The 20,320-nt window shown below is 42.5% G+C and overlaps 1 protein-coding gene across 3 annotated transcripts in view; it reads right to left on the bottom strand.

The window, feature by feature from the left end:
* ELOVL5 (ELOVL fatty acid elongase 5) overlaps positions 1-20,320 on the bottom strand; it is a 38,288-nt gene that overhangs the window by 7,378 nt on the left and 10,590 nt on the right. For all 3 annotated transcript variants that reach the window (XM_064447909.1, XM_064447910.1, XM_064447908.1), the window contains exons 2-3: positions 8,781-8,846; positions 6,672-6,859 (exon numbers count right to left, since the gene is read on the bottom strand). In XM_064447909.1, coding sequence (XP_064303979.1) covers positions 6,672-6,859; positions 8,781-8,838 — 246 coding nt within the window. In that variant the 5' untranslated portion in view covers positions 8,839-8,846. The remainder of the gene's footprint in view (positions 1-6,671; positions 6,860-8,780; positions 8,847-20,320) is intronic.

Here is a 20,320-nt window from a genome sequence, read left to right as displayed (position 1 = left end):
GCCTTTTTAAATAATTCACTCATCCCAGGTACATTACCATCCTTCCCAGCACAAGTGACTTCCTGGCATAACAATTAACACCTCAGACATGACAAAATTACTTTTAGGAGTAATGACGAGCTATTAGTCATGGGAGGATGATGGGGAGCCCATTGCTCAAGGGCTGGCTGAAATCCCCAGAGAAGCAGGAGGCAAGCTGGATGTCCACATTCCACCCTTTTGTGGGTGGGAGATAGAGGGGCAGGTTGAGGGTGGGATGGGAAGAGGGAATGGCTGCAAGGACAAGACTGAGCCCCCCTTTAATATCACAACAGAAGGGATTGCTGGATGTTGTTTATAAAGGTCTTTTTCCTCTTGGGAATCGCATGAGGAGAGGAATAACAAGTTTAAACAATTCCCAAGTGAAAAAAGAATTGCAGGTATCCCAAAAACATTTTAAAGGCAGAGACAGATATCCTGCACAAGCAAGTTGTCTGGTTTTAGCCTTATCTGTGCTCATGCAGGATAAAAAAAAAAGCTTTGCAAAACCACAGTGAAAACCCCTTTGTACCATAAGTCATTTAAAATGATCACTTGATTAAAAGACTACAATAACTGGTATGATTAAGTGCTGCTCAGAACTGTGAATGGGAAGCTCATTCTAAAAAGTACAATGACACTTAAATGATCTACCTTTTCCTAATGTTATTTCCTTTACGGCTCATTTTCCCCGTAAATTAGCTTCTAAAATACCCAGTCAGCCTAGGTTGTTATTTTTGACCTTCTGAGATAGAATTATCACCACTATTTAGAAAAAGAAAAAAAAGCCAGACATCTAGTTATATCATAACATGTAGACCTGGAATTATCTCGTGTGTTAGAGATAAACCAACACCACCCTGCCACAGTGAGAGCAGGGCAGCCCTGCACATTGACAGCAGAGCCAAGCAGTTTCTCTATCCAAGCAGCTAAGAGAACAGAGCCATGGGAGGAGACCTCTCCCAGCCAATGAGGAAGACAGTGATGCACAAAGCACACCAGTTTAAAAGCAGTATGCTGCTAAAGTACCAGCTACGCCCTGGAGCAAGTCTTGCACCAAACCGCCCTTACGGCTGCGTGGCTTCGTGAGTGCCCACCAGTCCCTCAGACAGGAGACCACATTGTGCTGTGATCGTGTTGTTAAGAGCTTACAGATGTTTTCATACAGTTTTCATAGTTCAAGAAAATGTTAGTAATAGAGGGATAATCACAATGTTTATATTGTAATTGTAATTAATCCAAATAGCATCCATCACTGATCCTGTGGTCCATAAACTTCTCCCAAGGAATGGCTAGCACAGTGAAACTGAAAGAGCTTTCCCTGCAAGTGATACAGGATCAGTATCTAAAGTGTAACACAACCAAAGAAATCTGGGTAGATCCACCTCTCCAAAGGGCAAAGGCATCCATGTGACTATAGGTAGCTTCAGCTAAACCCAAGTACTCTCTCATTTCCAGAAGAGCATATAGTAATGTGCTAGGAGTTCTAATACTTTCACAGCCACAAGGGTTTAAATGATAGAAGCAAAGCGACGATTGTAGGAAATGGTAATCTCTTTTATCATATAAATAGTTAGGATAGTTACAAAAATAATTTAATCCTCCCCTTTCCAGAAGGAACTAAATGGTGAAAAGCTGATACTGCTGCCGGTGCTCACAAACCTTGCTTGCTGCAACATGCAACAGACACAGATAACCCTTTTTCCAAGCTCGCCAGCTGCTCCTCTGCCTGCCACCACTATTTCTTGCACCCCAATACTCTCAGCACATGCTGGAAGGCTTCAGAAAACAAAACCAGCAGGCCACTCTGAGACCTGACCACGAACGGTTCCCAAAAGGCTCCGTTACGCACGAGGCTGGGCTTACGGCACTAGGGAAGCTGCTTATGTGCCACCTAGAAAGCAATAAATGGAGGTGTCATAAATTGCCAGCTAGTGCATTTAAGTCATTGCTCATGCCTGTCGTGGCCTGCTTTCAGGATAGCCAGAGTTTCTAACCCATCCTTACTGCTACTCTACAGCAGGTCTCAACTTGCCCAGCACTCCCAGTGATGGGCTGGTGGCTCTGCAGCCACCCCAGGCTTGAGACAACCTTTCCCTGACTGCCATCCCTAGGAAGTCCTACATCTTGAGGTTGGCAGGAGCCCAGGCTTGTTAATGGCATTGCTGATGTGCAACCACCGGCAGATCTTCCCTCAAGAAATTAACCTGTCTAGAAAAGCTGACTACAATAATTTTCACCAGAGTATCTGATTTTTAAATGACACAAAGAGACAGCGCCTTCATAAGCCCATTAAAATGGTTCTCAAAGTCAGTGTTAAGTCCTTTGGCTCTGGGCAATACCCTGCAGCTCAAAGTTGTTTTTGTGGTCAAGCAACTCTTACTTCCTTCCCCTGTTTTGAAATTTATTTTTTTTTAATGTTGCTTTCATTTTGTAATTCTGTTGCCTAATTCTTCAAAATGCTGTAGCATGTGCTTCTTTTATAAACCCTGCTCCAAATTAAACCAGCACACTAACACCAGTCTGACTGGGCTGTAGGAGAGGCGCTACCAGGGAGGATTTTGTTTTCCTGTGATAAAACCAAAGTCTGAGACTCACTGGAGAGGGGCAAATAAGAGACCCAGCACCGCATCATGTTGTCAAGGCATGATGAGTTTACAAGCTTCAAAACAGTGCTAGATTAAAGTGAAAAGAAGTAGTTCACGTCTGATCAAAGAAAGCAACTACCTGCAGAGATAAGAAATTTTATCTTTACGTGAACGCAGTTACCTTGGTACAGAGATAAGGACTTCAGGACCTGTAGAGAAAGAAAGAGGAGAGGAAAGAGCAGCCTGGCAGCAAGCTGCCTCCCGCGGCTCAGGTGCCACAGCACCTCTTCACCGAGTCCCCTCCTTCCTAAAACAGGGTGCAGCTTTTAGGACGCTTTTCCTACAGCATATGCAACACCTCCCTCATCAGTAAGATCTGAGACTTTTCTCAGGCTAATGCAGTACGGAATTAATTTTTCAGACAAAGAAAGAAGTCAGGAAAGTAATTGCTTTGAAGAAAGCAAGCCTTCATCACTGACCAGTTTTCTCAAATGTAAGTCCAGATCACTTGGCTAGTTTTGCTAACAAGCAGCCCCAAAATAAAATAGGTCTGCATGCCATATAACTGGGTACCTGGCTCTCTCCCTACTTTGCCCCATTACCCAGCTGAGACGCGAGCAGAGGGGCATGGGCCCTACTCACAGCATTGCAAGACAACTTGACTCGTGATCCCAGCACAGAGTAGAGACACGAGTGGAAGCAGTGCTGCCTCTGCTGCTCTAACTACTCCTGCTGCTCTTTTGGATACAGCTGTGCCAGCCAGTGGGTGATTAACCCATATCCTATAACCCCTCTGCCAGCTGCTCTGCTATGCGCCTTCTCCACCATGCAGGAGGCCACTCCTTGCTGCCTCTGCCCAAGACAGGGGTGGTTTTTTTCCCCTCAAAGTCCAAGCACTGCAGATTTGTACAGAATAAATCATTGTTGTCTGCCCCTAATGAGCATCCCCCTCTTCCTGAAGTAAGGGAGCGATAGGTCAGCCTGGAGAAACCTCTCCTGCTCCCCAAGGTCTGCCTTGCCTTTTATATTGTCTGGGACAAGCACAGTCCACTACTCTGTTCTGCTAGTACCAGATCCCAGCCTGGTCATTAAACACCCGAATAAATACTTTCTAGCAAGTACACACAGAAGCTACTATTTTAGGAGTCCCAAATAAAAGGTATAAGATTTCCAGTGATTTTAAATAAGGTTCTATTGTATGACACCAGTAGGCCAAATAGTGCAAGTGCACTACAACTAGAAATCCTGCAACGCAAAAAATTTTTTCCCACGTTATTGCATACAAACATTCAGATGTAATGGTCATAAAACCAAACAGGTCATTTTCTCATCCTTGTTGGGAGGATGCCTCACTTCAACATCTTGTTTGGGTCATATAATATTTAAACTGAGCTGTGATGCTATGAATCATGACCTGAACCACCACAGCTGTAACTCAGGAAAAACTCCAAAGCAGAGTTTCAGTTGTATCATATGCAAGCTATTAAAGCAGCTTATTTTCAGACAGGCTACTAAACAAGTTCATAAGTGTTTTATGACTTTTCTCAAACTGATACTGAAAAAAGTTTAATCCAGCTGAAACCCAAAGTGACAACAAGGAAGAGAACACGGAGTTACATCTCTCTTTTGAATGTTGCTCTTCACCATTTTATCTTAAAAGTGAATATATGTACTACAAAGTGCTACTGATGTATGGCTAATCCTTCAAAGCCAAATTTCTATGACTGACGTGATCTAAGCGAGGTTATCGCCTGCTTTGCACTGACACAGATAATTGCAGAGCCACTACAGCTAGAGAACGTACCTGGAGGTGCAGGAAGCTGATTTTTTCCCTATCACCTGGCCCTTCGGCTCTCTCCCTGCAAACATCAAGCAGCGAGGTGTTATGTCAGCACGGCTCTCTACTTGGCAGCATTTTTATGGGATCAGTCCTTTGTTGCAGAACATTGCTTGCCCTCTTGTCTAGCTCTTAGTGCTGTCAAAAACATTTTCTTGCAACTACCATGATTTTAAGAGTCTTCATGATACTGCAGCTTTGTGTATTCACGTTCAAAAAGAGAAGGTATATTCACAACAATACCAGTGAACACTCCCATATAGTTAACATTACATTAAGAGCAATATTCACTTTAACATCAAAGAGCTTCACTATATAGGAGGGAGGAGCCTTAACATTCACTGTATTTTAGTTGCCTCTTTCCTTCACAATATAAAAGCTCTTCAGCTGGTTACAAGTATGAGGACTTATTTAGCATACAATAAATAGTCCTTCCTTGGTAACCAGTTCATTGTTAGCAAGAAAAGGGCATTTGTAAGATCAACTGTTCCGATCTTTTCTGTTGTTTATCAACAGGTTTTGTAACACGGTTGAATATTACAGTAATTTTCATTTGGAAACTATGAGTATTATTCTAAGTGTTCAAGGAAATCAGAATGGCCATTGTGAGAGTTTCATCCACACTTGGTACAATCGAAGAAAAGTCTGCTCTTGTAAACCCTCAATAACATAATTAGAGGTTAAAAGAATAGATTATTATATAATTACAAATAATATCTGCATAAAATAATGCATATGTTGTACATGAATTCCACAGCAACACTACTTTTAGAAAAAATTAAACAGATCAAACCACAATTTTTTTCTGGATGATAATATCCTGAGAGAGAGGTTAGAAATGCAAGCACATCAAGAATACAAGTTGTCCCAAGTACATACCGAATCCAAAACTGCTCCTGCTGAAGAATTAAGTATCAAAGTTCTTACTAACCCAACTCAGTAATTTTTGACTAGACAATTCACTACACAATAGAAATAACTTTAAATCACATACTATCTAAACACTGTCCTGGTTTCAGCTGGGATAGAGTTTAATCTTCTTCACAGTAGCTGGTATGGGGCTGTGTTTTGGATTTGTGCTGGGAACAGTGTTGATAATGTGGAGATGCTTTAGTTGTTGCTGAGCAGTGCTTACACTAGTCAAGGTCTTTTCAGCTCCCCATGCTCTGCCAGGTGCACAAGAAACTGGGAGGGGACACAGCTGGGACAGCTGACCCCAACTGACCCAAGGGATATCCCACACCATATGACATCATGCTCAGCATATAAAGCTGGGGGAAGAAGAAGGAAGGGGGGAACGGGACATTTGAAGTGATGGCTTTGTCTTCCCAAGTAACTGTTACACATGATGGAGCCCTGCTTTCCTGGAGATGGCTGAACCCCTGCCTGCCCATGGGAAGCAATTAATGAATTTTTGCTTTGCTTGTGCACGCAGCTTTTGCTTTCCCTATTAAACTGTCTTTATGTCAACCCATGAGTTTTCTCACTTTTACTCTTCTGATTCTCTTCCCCATTCCACTGAGGTGGGGGCAGTAAGCGAGCAGCTGGGTGGGGCTTAGTTGCTGGCTAGGGTTAAACCACAACAACACTCACCTTGTAAAACACTATAGAATTTACTACAATCTTAAGGGAGAATTACAGCTTGCATATACTTCTAAGCAAATGCCAAAGGGGGGGGGGGAAAAGATTAGTAGTTTTAGCTCTAGCTTGTAATTGCATATTGAAAATGAAATCTCTCTTTACAGAAGCAAGAAACACTTTTGGTAAAAAGCAAGCCAGAGTATTCTGTACATTAAAGCCACACACAGAGTCATTTTCTGACCACATTCTTACTTGCACTGCCGTAGTTCCTCATTTTCACTTTAATAAAAACCATGCAATTCTGAGTAAAATCAGCTAAAGCGGAAAACTTTATACTGCCTAATTCTTTGTTTTGTGAGGAAAGAAAATAAGTCCACAGAAAATCCACTTCAGTTTGAAATATATTTGTATGTTCAGGTTAACTTCCAAGAAGCAGATGAATCACAGCAGCATAGATGCAGTTCCTTCAGCAAAACTACAAGGACACAAGTTTTCTCCCCTGAGAAGTGACACTGAAGAACAGTTGCAACGTTTCTGCAGATGTTTCCCCGGGTTTAGTAAGACTGCCCTCAGAGAGAATTTTCAACATAAGCCAATATAACTAAAACAGATAACAAATAACACTGACCCAACCCCTTTTCTCCTACCTCATAAAACATATACAGAGAAAGCAGTGTAAGTCCAAGGTTGTAGACCACTAGAATACCCCTGCACGAGAATGGTTGCTTATTCCTCATGTACTTTGGTCCCAGCCATACAATTAGTAAGTACAAGACTGAGAAGATAAAGGTAGGTGTATAGTTCTCCAGAAGCAGCCATCCTTTTACTCTGGGGTCTGAAACAAACAAGCAAAAACATACAAACACTTAAGATTTTGTAAGGGGAAGAGTTCAATGCATCCAGAAAAAGCTGTACCCAAAATGCTTCTAGTGCCAAAATACTGGAGAAAGATGAAGGAAGCCCTTTTATTAAGGGCCATGCTGCCAATTACACAACAAACAACCTTCACAAACAGCAAGATTTTAGTTTCACAGTTGTTAAAGAAAGCAGAAATCATTCTCTTCCTAAAGCAAAAATATTCTTAAATTATTACTGCTATTATTTTTAAATACTCACTACTATTCAGAATTGTTGCCCATCCTGAATACCACAGATGAGCTTCAATCAAGAAAAGCATAGCTTCAGTGATCCTCTCCTCCTTATTCTCTCAAACCTTTCCCAATAGTACATATCTTACCTCCTCACAGAGCCAGCAAGGCTAGGAGTGAAGCAGATACCTTTGTGATTATCAGTGGATGACCCTGCTAATTATTTTCTAATCAATACTAACTTTATTAGACTTACATATGTGCTACTCAAAAGGACTAAATTTTGGAGTCCTTGTATGAGCAACGAAACACAGAGCAGTCAGTCCAGTCTGACTAACCAGTCTGGTTGGCAACGTGTCAACTGCTCAGGAAACGCACACAAACCACTCCAAACAAGAAGATTTCAGGGGAACAGCTGGGACAAGTGCATGATCCTTTTGAACCACAACTGTGTTGCCCATACCCAGCAACAGCACGGTATTTCACTCCCTCTCACTGAAGTCAGCCCAAAGGGTTGAAACCAAATTTACCTATCCATAAATGAACAAGTGAAGTTTTGCTGGCATTCACAGCCCTGACTCAATTTTAAAGGAGGCATGTGGATCCTGAATGTAAGAAATGAAGCCTTAAAATGTAGGTTAGGAAGTAGTTAAGAAAGCAGGGTAATTGTGGCAAATCCAAACCTTTATTGTTCATTATTTTTAAGACATGGCAAACATAGACCATATGCCAGCACATCCAATAAGTGATATCAGAATATCCAGAGTAATCTAAATGGGCTTAGGATGAAGGGGAGGTGGGCAACAAGGGCACCAAGTAACTAACAGCAAACAGAAAACACACTTTGAAGGATCAGAGGCTTGTTCCACCTCCTGTGGACTTTGTCCTGCAAGGACGGACCACCACCACCAGAACTCCACTGGGACAAAGAAAGATATAGAAAAGACTCTACTGAAGCAATCAGAGGAAGAAAGCACATGCCACTGAGCAGCCTTGCTATGCACACTCTGTACAGGATGCTGACATTTAATCCCCCCTGGTCAGGACCAGGTGGAACAGGACCATCCCTACCCTAGCTGGAAGCTCTCCCCATGAGGCCACCGCCTGTCCCTTCCTCGTGCTGACCAGGACTACTGTTCTCCACCTGTTGACTTTCTCACAGTGAAAAACCTACCAAAACCATTGTTTCTTTAAAAAGAATGTTTTCAAATAAGCAATGCTTTCCAAAAACTACAAATTTTCTCAGTGAAAAATTACTTAGCAGCTCTAGTTGTGAGGACAAGAGTATTTTTATTTCATAGAATGCAAATCTTAAAAAAATGGGTTTTTTTTAATAAAAGCTATTATTGAATTAAAAAAAAAAGGCAGCAAAGATCTGAGTGAGAGAAGTTCTTCACTAAGACTAACAACACAAGCTTAACTGATAGCAAGAAGAACAGCACCTATGACTCTGTCATAGCTGAAAAATTAGCATCTCTTCAGGTCAGAAGATCAGAAGCATTGAACAGACTATTTATTACAGAATCATACACTTTAATGCTTTGCAGATACTAAAGAAAGTAGTCACCTGCCAATGTCAGGATGTTAGAGGGAAGCTGTTTCTTATGCTTTAATATCTGCACTTTAACATCAGTTTTACTTACGTATTTAATTTTTGACAAATCTTACCTCTGGGTCCAAGCCAAACATCAAGGTAGCTGTTGATTGTTTTATCCAGAAGTTCCATTCTACAAGCTATTGCAATGGAAAGAAGAGGAGAAAGTTAGTTCTTCAGCTCACGAAAATAATCATCTGAATACTATCTGTTAGGGTCAACAAAGAAAATACTAATACACAAAAATTGCAGCAGATATATTGGATATTACCAGTGTGTATAAAGTAGATAAAGCTTATTCTAGTCTCAGAGAGTCACCAGTATAAAAGCAGTATTTCCCACTGAAGTATTTAATCAAGGATCTAGATACACAGAAGCTTAAAATAATGAGTTCAGATTAACCTGAAGTTCTTTTTAACACTGTATTTTATAAGTGCAAATACAGGATGACATCTTGCAAGATCACTCTGCAAGGAGGAGGAGAAGGAGGACTGGACCTTGAGAGAGCCAGCAACATTAAAATTCTCAAATAAATACTATGAAGCTCTTTTAACAAAGAGCCTTGAATAGCTGGCAAGGCTAGCTGCGGAGGAGGAGGGAAGGGAAAAACATAAAAACCGGCTCTGCTATCACTTTTGCGGATAGGTTACTGATTACAGCTCTGATTAACAGCCCATAAAACCAAGATATCAACAGTCACTGAATGACACAGAGGGCTGCAGAGGCAAGGGAGAAAACGTTGCAGTTCGTGGCATGTGCATCCCCAGTTCCACAAACTGCTTACTGGTAAGACATTACCAGACAAAACTCATCCAACATCAGTACAGTAGTGATTCAAATGTCATCTTTCAGCTCCTCACACGGCCAGTATTTATTGGTAGCACCTGGTATATAAACTGCGGTACACAAGTCGCTGTACCTCCCTAACGTTAAAGCAGGAAAGAAGCAGCAACGCTTTCCGTGAGCAGGGACAACCGTACATGAAGCTGTTCTCAGGAGAAGAGGAAGTAATTTTCTTCTTGATTAAGAAAAACACAACTCAGACTAAAAAATAAAATGCCTTCCCATTTCCTCTTTTCTATCCAGAACTGTACTGAGCTTCCACTAAAATAATTTTATCCATTTTGAAAAGGATAGTTTTAACTTGGTGTTTCTCCCCACCCCCAAGCACTAATATTAACAGCAATTTATAGTTATGGGGAAATAATGTAAGCAACACTTAAGCTGTCAACATACCCAAAATGTAAAACAGAAGAATTACTCTAGCCTAGACACCATTGCTAACAACAGAAAAAGTTAATCTCTATTTTTTTCAGTTCTATCTAGGTAAAGAAATGTCTCTCTTCCACCTGTGAAAACCCTGCCCTTAGGGGATTTCTGATTTACCCAAGTAAAATGAATAGTAGGCCTTCGTGGTTTAGTCAGCTAGAACTACACCTCCATTTCTTTTGAGTCCAGCAAGAAAAGCCAAGCAGGATGCAAATGACGTCCCCTCCCCAGTCCAAAGTGGGCCTGGGAGCCACCAGGCCCCCTCAGGGGTTTCACCTTCCTCTGGGACCAAGAAAATACATGGGCTTGGATACATGCATTCACATCGCGTGGTCTGCTGTGTAAGTCCACACCCCTTCCACCGCAGGGCTCCAGGCAGGAGGCTGACGTGCTTGCTGAGGATTTCTGGCTGCACCCCCAACCCATCACTCCCTGCAGGGCTCTCGAAGACACACGCAGAAGAGGACTTTCCCCTCCGTGTGCATCAAGTCTTTGTACCACTTTGGACTACACAAAGGCTCAGAAACTCCCCTGGAATCTGGTCACCAGGCACAAACAAGAGAGCTTGATTAAAATAACCACAATTGTTAAAAGTCTTTTGCAGTCCTGATTTATATCGGTTTTCTCACTGAAGAAGCCCAGCCCAAATAAGTACACATTTCACAAGAAGGGGCATTTCTGGGATTACATCACCTCACCAGCTATGACACACAAACTGTGAGTACTTGCGTGAATGGCCACAGCACTGGCACGCTGGTGTCCTCAGAATAAAGAAATTTAACTGTGAAGCCTATGCTGTGCTACCAGAAGCATGACCATCAAGAAGACTGTGAGAAATGAGAGTACATAATTTCCAAAGACAAGAAAGTATCCAGAGCAAGCTCTTGGTTTTTTCCCACCTCCTTTTTCTTTAAATCTGTCAGCTATTAAATATCACCAGTAAAAGCACTCCCCAGCGGATAATTCATTTTGTTGCTTGAAATCCCCACTTACTCAATTTGTCTGTCACTCCTTTGATCCAGTACTGATTGATTTAGTCACAGAGCACTGCATCATCCAATAACCCAGCATCTGCACCTGACCTCCACTCCCCTTTTTGCAGAGGAAGATTTCAGATGGGAGAGTTTTCAAAAACCAAGGTTCATTATACAAAAATATACAGAAAAAGCTCAATTCAGAACTGACTTGTTATATACTGTTGCTTGCTGGACACTGAAAATGCAGATATGTAAACAAAACAACTAAGTAAGCAGAAACAAACTCTGCCTAGCTATAGCAAAGACAGCAAGAAATGAAACTCTATGTTCAAACCTCCCATAAAATTGGAAGAAAACCTCATTCCCCAAGAGGAGGCGGCTTTCTGCAGAGGTGTCTGCTTTTTTTGGGCTGCTACCCCAAAGTGGCTTTTTGTGCCAGCATTATCAGACAGCAGATTGTAAAAGGCACACCAAAGGAAGAACTACTCCTAGCGTCGATTTCCAGAATTTGCAGAAAAAGAAATTGTTTCAAAAGGAACTTATTTTTGTAACAGAAAAACAGAGGGAAACAATCTGCTTTTGTTCCAGAGGGGGTCATGTGAGAATGCACCAAGTCTCCTGCCAACAGCCACACAACATTAAACACTGCTTCAACGGCAGCAGCTACAAGAGTTCTTTTTTAATTAGAATAGTTTCCCAATTCAGAGGAACATCGACTCCCAGAAAAATTAAACCAGTGGCCATTTGAAACACTGTAATCGGCATGTTTCTTAATACTGAAAGTAAGCAAATTCTGCAGCTCACCACAAACACAAGCAGATCATTACCAACACTCCTTTACCCAGTAGTCACCCCTCAGCAAGGCACACTATTCACAGAATCATAGAATGGTTTAGGTTAGAAGGGACCTTTAGAGGTCATCTAGTCCAACCCCCCTTCAGTGAACAGGGACATCATCAAATAGATCAGGTTGCTCAGAGCCCCGTCCAACCTGGCCTTGGATGTTTCCAGGGATGGGGCATCTACCACCTCTCTGGGCAACCTGTGCCAATGTTTCACCACGCTCATTGTAAAAATCTTTCTTCCTTATATCTAGTCTGAATCTACCCTCTTAGTTTAAAACCATTACCCGTCGTCCTGTCGCAACAGGCCCTGCTAAAATGTTATCCCCATCTTTCTTATAAGCCTCCTTTAAAGTACTGAAAGGCCACAATAAGGTCTCCCCACAGCCTTCTCTTCTCCAGGTTGAAAAACCCCAACTCTCTCAGCCTTTCTTCATAGAAGAGGTGCCCCAGCCCTCATATAATTTTTGTGGCCTCCTCTGGGCCCACTCCAACAGGTCCATGTCCAGCTTGTACTGAGGGCCCCAGAGCTGGACACAGCACTCCAGATGGGGTCTCGCCAGAGCAGAGCAGAGGGGCAGAACCACCTCCCTCAACCTGCTTGCCATGCTGCTTTTGGTGCAGCCCAGGGTACTAAGCTGTGAGCGCACATTGTTGGCTCATATAGCTTTTTACCCACCAGTACCCCCAAATCTTTCTCTGCAGGGCTCCTCTCAATCCCTTCATCCCCCAGCTTGTATTGATACTGGGGGTTGCCCCGACTCAGGTGCAGGTCCCTGCACTTGGCCTTGTTGAACCCGTAAGGTTCACATGGACCCACTTCTTGAGCTTGCCCAGGTCCCTCTGGATGGCATCCTGTCCTTCAGGCGTGTCAACTGCACTGCTCAGCTTGGTGTCAACTGCAAACTTGCTGAGGGTGCACTCGACCCCACTGTCTATGTCATTGATGAAGACACTAAACAGTACTGGTCCCAATATGGACCCCTGAGGGACACCACTCATCAATGATCTCCATCTGGACATTGAGCTGTCGACCACTCCCCTCTGGATGCAACCACCCAACCAATTCCTCATCCACTGAGCAGTCTATCCATCAAATCCTTATCTCTCCAATTTAGAGAGAACAATGTTGTGGGGGACCAAGTCAAAGGACTTACAGAAGTCCAGATAGACAACATCTGTAGCCTTATTCAGTACCTATGGTCAGAAAAAAATTTGACCCAATTATGCTGCACACTGCTTTTTAAAACGGGTACCTCTATATACACTAGTTCTTTTTTCCTAACCTGCCTTTCTACAATGGACAGGAAAGAAATCCTCTCTGCTCCCGTATTTTACCAGTATGGGAAGGTCCCTGAACACCTGGGCAAGCTGGATCAGAGTCTGGAAGCACTCAGACTTACAACCTGAAAGACACTTTACTCCAAGTCTAAATATTTAAAGGTATATCTGATGTTTTAAACAAACAAAAAAAAAACCATTACTGGACTGCCACAATTCAGCAACACAAACATAATGAAGGATGAAGTTGCACCTTGCCCCAACAAGATTGAGCCCCATCATTAAAATATTACTTTTTTTAAAAAATCCTCTGATTTAGATAGACAGTGGGTTTTTTGGACACCCACAGAACATTTTGCATCCCTGGTCCACTTCTGGCACTATGAGCTGGGACATGCACTACACTCCAGTGGCCACCCACACGTCTGGGCATAAGATGTGAGCTCTGCTGGGCCACTTAGTCTGGGCATGGATGGCCCCAGTGCTCCTCACTGCGGCAACTGAAAATGTAGGCCAAAAGCTACACAGAAATGTGCGTTTCTTGCATTTTTTTTTTTTTTTAAGATTTATAAAAGTTTTTCATATAGGCTACCAGCAGCGATAACCTGCTCTTCTAATGCACATTGCTACTGAGCAAAGGGCTACTAAATACTGAAGTATTTTACCAGCTCCTGCCTTTCAAAGGAAATTCTACACTTTCCCCAGAAAATGCATTCTGGGGGATTTATGCTAAAAAGTGATTTAAGAATTCTTGGTCACATTTTAATATTGTTTCTTGAGTTTCTTCTTGAAGTAATTTCAGTTTCCAGGTAGCAAAGATAAGGCACAAAAATATAAAGGTTTGCCCCCCATACCATGCCACCCTTTTTAAGCAACCCAAACAGCAGCAACAAAACATTTTGGGCTGAAAGCTCAAAGCACTGGAAGCCTGCTCCCTTTCAGTAGGATCCTCCAGCTCTCACCCTGCTGCTCAAGAACCCCCTGAAACAACAGACCCCAGTTTTCACGTTTAAGTGCCTGAACTTGAGGTCCAAAAAAAACCCCAAAATAGGCATCTAAATAATTATGCTGGCTTCTGAGAGCAACACACTGCCAGGCCTGGCTGCTCAGCCTTCTTGGAAAACAGCCACTTTCTCCGTTCTTAAATTAGGACTCCAAAGCCTAATTTTAGGCACTTGATTTTGGAAATCTTGAATTGTGTTTTCTTGTTAAAGTGATGTTTCCCAGTCCTGCCACTGCAGAGGTGACTCCTCTTTTCCCTCCTCCAAAAATACAAACTATTCCTCCTCCAAAAACAAAATGATTGCTCTGCTGTTTGCTTTTGTAAATGTACCGGAATTGAAAATACTCAGCTGCTTGAGAACTGGAAGACAGCACTGGTAATCAAAGCTGTCAACCATTTTCTGTCCGCTTTCCAAAGCTGCCCACTTTCTCCTTTCTATTCCCGAAGCCTTAATTGCCCCTTGCATCTATTCTCTTTGCCTTTCAACTTGCTGCCAACCCCATATTCCCTCTTTTTTTGCCCTTTTTGAACGCCCACTTAGGTCCCAAGTATGCTTAATGTTAGCAATAAAAAGGAGTTTAGAACAAATCATAGTCCATATTGATCTGAAAGCGCAAGTACATTTATTTTCTGGGAAACCAGGTGAAGCATGAGTGCTGCGGATTTTATGCTTTCGTTTTTTTAAAAAACTATTTAAAACTATTTTTAAACTTTATTTTGCAACTGTATCTCTGGCAAAGCAATGCAGATTTTTGGCCCACCTTGCATCAGCAGCAGATTTCCCAGCCCGCTGCTGACTCATCGGGACCCACAGTGCTGAGCTTTCACGCTCACCAGCAGCACCAGCGTAAGGAAGTTTAGAAATAAATGATTTGTATAAAACTCAGGGAAGTGTAAAAAATGCAAGACAAAGGAGGGAAGCTAGTCTCAAACAGTTTAACCTCAATGGTATTTCAAAACATTCGAAAATGCAGGGTGTAAAGGAAGACTTTACTAGACCTTACAGTTAACTAGGGGGATGATTTCATGCCATTGCTTTTCCTGTCATTCCACCCCCCAAAAATCCTTCAGTAACAATTACTTTTGTACATAAACATAGTTGTGGTAATTAAAGTATTTTACATAACAGAAACAAATACAAGAAAGGATACTGCAAAATGGAATAACTAGTTGTGCTCAATATGCCACACCCCATTAAACCAGAATCTAATAACCTTCAGATAGGTGAGTTAAGATAAATCATAGATCCTTGCAGTTTTATTCACATTTTCAGCAGATCTAAACTAGCTCTAATTAAGATCGGAGCATCCTAAGATAAGGACATTCACATGTATTTCATCCCCTTGCTGTCGACAGCTCTTGCTGCACTACAGGATAACTTCAGCCAAGGGAAAACACTGAGGGCAATGGCCAAGCAGGAAGAGCAAGTTGGAAGCAATGACACAAACCCACCCATGGAAGTACTAAGATTCGGAGAAAAATGGTATACCACTGCCTCTCCATCCCAGAAGGATGCATCCAGCTAAGAAATAAGGATCTCTTGTGCTGCAAAGCTCCCCTTAGCAGCAGCAGATCCGACATCTCTCAGCACTACAGTAAAATGCGTTTTGCAACAGCATGCATTTTCCTGGAATAAAATGTTTGAGGGGGTACCCTGTGTCTGGCCGCTGCACCCATACCTCAGCAAAAGGATAATGGAAACCTTATCGTTGCTGCCAGCTTATAGCACGGTGCTGTTAAGAGTAATAAAGTGCAGACTGCAAAACTATTTGCAGAAATAAAATGGGGAGGCAGAAAAGGCAAAGCATGCAGGTTTATTCAACTGTTGTGTTTGTAACAGAATGCAACTATAAAATGTGCAAGGACACTGTACAGACAACTCCCGGCTGGGATTAAACAACAGTTGCTTTGGTTTTCTGTTTTTTGCGTTTTTTGTTTTTTTAAGGGGAAAGAAACATGGGAAAGAAGTTCTGTAGCAAACTAGGTTAAATGGAAACAGGCACAATATGCACATGGCACAAGAGCTACAAGTTTGACTTTTTTTTTTTTGGAAGGAAAGCCAAAGCACAGCATTTGTTATATAGCTTTGCTCCAAAGCCCTCCTCCCCAAGCAGTATGTGAGTGTTTATTAACAGCTACTGTTTTAACCTGAGGCTCCCTCTTTTTCCAAAAGCTGTGCTGGTATTGCAATCGGGAAAACTTTGCTAGCTGTAGCTCACAATGGCAAATTAGCCAGAGGAAGCCTGGGAAGCTAAAGAGAGAGTGCTGAGAGGATGAAGGAGTCAAAAGCTAAGTCCAGAGGGCTATAAGGACTTCAGCTTTCATTTCAGGTCTCCCTTCTCTTATTCAAGTGCCTGCAAGAAGGTCTGACAAACTCCTCTGCTTTAATAAAGGGATTCTTCTCATCTCTGTTTGTGTACTTCGCTCAAACCAACTTGTTACTTCCAAAAGAGAAAAATAAAGGTATGGTCCCCAAAGCCTATTTTAATGAGCCTTCTTGGTCAAAAGGCTGCACTTTCTAACAACAGAGCCGATGAGACCACAGCCAACAGGTCCAGAGGATGGAGAAGCCCAGTCTTGCATGATCATTACTAGCAGCAGAGTTCAAAAGTACTGTCTAGCTTCAAGACAGTAAGCTTTAATTTTTTTTTTAATGCCTACATATCATAACTGCACATTAAAATTTAAAGTAAAAAAAAAAAGAGTTAATTGGGGCTGTCCTCCCACGTGAGCCCTCATTTCCTCCAACACCCTACAGCAGCAGCACCAAGTCTGAGCACTGAGAGAGCATCTGCCACCAGCCTGCCCCTTGCAGCTGCCAAAACGCTGCTGCACTGTGGTCCAAACTTAGGGGACATCTCAAGAATAAAACTGATAGTATAGGACAGATCTATAATTCTTGGGTTACCTTCTTTGCATTCATTAGCTTGACATATGAAAGCTTGCTGTCTGACCTATGGAAGCACCTGCAGTTCTCCCATACATGCAAAAGACTGTACAAAGCAAGAAATGGCTGTGTGCAGCTATCCAGTAAACAAGGTTTAGCTATAAAAACGTTATCTGGGGTTCACATGCTGACTAGAATCAGTGATCCAATAAAAAGCTGAGAAATTAGAGGAAGATCATGACAGCTGAAGGCGACAGTGACGAAGGTAATGATGCACCATGCGATGCTGGCTAGTACAGGGATAACAGCGCACACAAAACCTGAACTAAGATGCCCTGCTAAGATGTGTAGCTACAACCCCTGTGTTCAGATGAGTAAATACCACATTTTACAGGATGACTTGTGTTTGGGAAACCAGATCACACTGAAAAAGCACAAAAACAAGTCACCCTTAGGCAAGTTACAGTATGTTAAGTATTGACTTGTGTGCATACTTCTATTTCCAATGAGCGTGGGGTAGCACCTGCAGTGCAATGGGAGAAGTGAAATTCCCTGGTAGGCCCTAACGCACAAAAATACATGTACTACACTGAATTAGTTACATTCCTCAACAAAAGTGAAGTGAATTTCTACACTTTTACCTAAAGGAAGAAAAGAAGCATATTGACACTGTAAATGCACGCCACGGCCTGCCTTGCTGCCGTTTCTTCATACAGCCAGCCACACTACAAGTCAATCTTAGAACTTTTCTATTTTCCTGCTGCACCCCCATGAGACGCGAGTTAATTCTGTACAGCTGCAGCTGCACCAATACTTGGTGCCTTCATTTTTAAGATGCTAACATCATGCCAGACAGTACAAGCGTATGTAGTGACCAGTACTAAAAAAAAAAAAAGTCAGGCAAGTACAAATGACAGCTAGCTTTAAATAGAAAATGGTACCAAAAAATGTTCCTTTTACCACCATTCTGAGAATTAAGAGAAAAGAAGAAAAATATTACTCCAGGTACAACTGTTATGCCATGGCATCGTGCTGCTCAGGACAAAGCCCTGCTGGTAGGCACGCTGTTAAACCCCTGCCTTCGAAACAGTACAAAAATAATAGGCTCATCATTCAGAAAAGCAATCACTTTTGAAGATCTCGTCTCCTTTCCAAAGGATAAAGGAGTTAACACTATGTAAGGCAAGATTTCGACCTTGTTTTCTTCCTGCCCAGGATGGACAGGGAATATTGAGAGTGAAGACTGCTCATCCTGGTATAGGGGCAGAAGATGATGTGACAGGAGATTTCTTACATACGCATCCATCGGATCATTCCCCACCTTTCCCTTGTACAGCACTTGGCACATCTAAACGAAGTGCTGCCAAAACCACGCAGCCAGCTGATGGCATTTCTGTTACAGAAACTCAGGGTTGAAAAGCCCAGTGGGTCCTTGCCTGCACCAGACCTATGACAAACCAACGGCTGCTGAGAATCAGTAAGTTTCAGAATACCAAATCATGGCTGTAACAAGGCCCCCTGAAAATGATGACTGACTCCTAAAGTGGTTAGAAAAGAAAGCATTTCTACCTGTATATTTCGTTGGTTTGATGTTGGCAGTACTTTCCTCAACGTTCCTTCATCAGAAGGCCCTGCTCCAGGAGGTGATTACTGCAATTTCTTCTGTTTTATTCTTTGTTTTAAGGGCAGAAAGACCAACCAACAATTAAAAGGAAATATTGTAGTGGTAAAGCTTGGTATGATCTTATCATTGACTGTTTCTATGAACTTTAAATAGACTACTGGAGGAAAAAAACCCACACTGTCCACACATCTGGCAACTGTCCAGTTGTCTTCTACAAGCTCATAATATAAAAAATTCAGGCACCTGCAGAAGTCATGTAGGGAATTCCAGCAAAGTAAGTCCATTTCCTCCAAAATGCAGCCACTTTTATTTCAGTAAGAGGCAACAAACTCCTGGTGTGGTGGAAATCCCACTGCTGTTAAAACCTGTTCCAGCAAAGAACCCAGCTAGACCGAATCCCCAGCTTTAGTGCCAAGATGCAGAAGGTTTTACTGCATTTGCTTCACACTTTCAAAAGCACCAGAGCAAAGGCAGTGTGGATACTGTAATTCACTATATTATACGTGCTTTAAATACAGGGACAAACCAATACCCACACAAGCAGCAGGCAAGAAGTTTCCTCCCCCACCCTGCAGCTCGCCTGCCCTCCACAGGGCAGCAGTCCCCTGGAGAAGGGGGTTCCAGATACACCTGTTCTGCCTTGCTGCTTGTGCAGAGTCTCTCTGAAACCATGTCTTCGGCAACTTCTTTGTCCCTAAAGATGAGAAGCTCCCCTCCATACAGGCATTTTTCCTGCTCACGCTTGTTACGGTGCTGGCTCATGCCCACCAGTAAGCCTCAGGCCGACAGCTACCGCATCTCCTGACCCTCACTTCAACTCCATTCAGCCAGGTCCGTAGCTATAAAACCATGCCCAGGGCATGTGGGGTGATCAGGAGCAACCAAGAACAGATTTGACACTGTTGCGAGGGGTGTTTTCATTCCCTCCCTATCCTCCACCCTGCCCAGGTAGAGAGAAGCAGGAGGACGTTGTAGCCCCAAAAATAAACCAAGCAAGAAGATCAGCTTTCATATGGGTCCATCCCACCACCGGATTTACTGCAGGAGAAGCACCAGCATGAGGCAGGCATGTGGGTGACAAAGAGGTCTCACCTAACTGAAGCTGAGCAATGCCATCTCATTGTACCCGGCAAGAAACCAAGACCATAGCAAAAAGAAAGGTAAACAAAACAGACAAAAAGATGCAGAACTTTTAAAGCAGAATTCTAAAATGCTCTTAAGAGAAGGCCAAAATAAAGTGCAATGCATACACATCATTTTACATATAGGAATGGTTCTAGTGAAAAGTGCAAGAATTGCAGAAAGAAAACATGAAACAACAGAAGGTCACACAGGATACGTTGTCACACCGATGTCACACATAGCTAACTTACAGAGATTTCTTAAATGTAATCATAACAGCATGAACTGACAAATTATTGCACTGTAAAAAGCAAACAACAACAAAAAGCCCATAAATGGTCAGAACACAAAGGAGACAGTTTAAGATGTGCTGCTCCTTCCTGTCTTGAAAACTGAGAGGGCAGGACTCAACAGATGGAGACCAACAACAGATTTATTCCAAAAAAAGGCAGCTTGAATGTTTTATTCAATCTAAACACAGCAAAAATATTCCAGCAGAAACAGAGCTAATGAAAAGAAACACACAGAAAAAGACTGAAACAAAAAGCTGAACAGACAGTGAATATGACCAGAAACTCTTAGTACACACTGGTCAGCCTGCAGCTGGGG

The sequence above is a fragment of the Phalacrocorax carbo genome, chromosome 3 (genome assembly GCF_963921805.1).
Source record: "Phalacrocorax carbo chromosome 3, bPhaCar2.1, whole genome shotgun sequence".
NCBI lineage: Eukaryota > Metazoa > Chordata > Aves > Suliformes > Phalacrocoracidae > Phalacrocorax > Phalacrocorax carbo.
The sequence above is the reverse complement of the archived record's forward strand: the minus strand, read 5'-3'. Positions and strand labels throughout refer to the sequence as shown.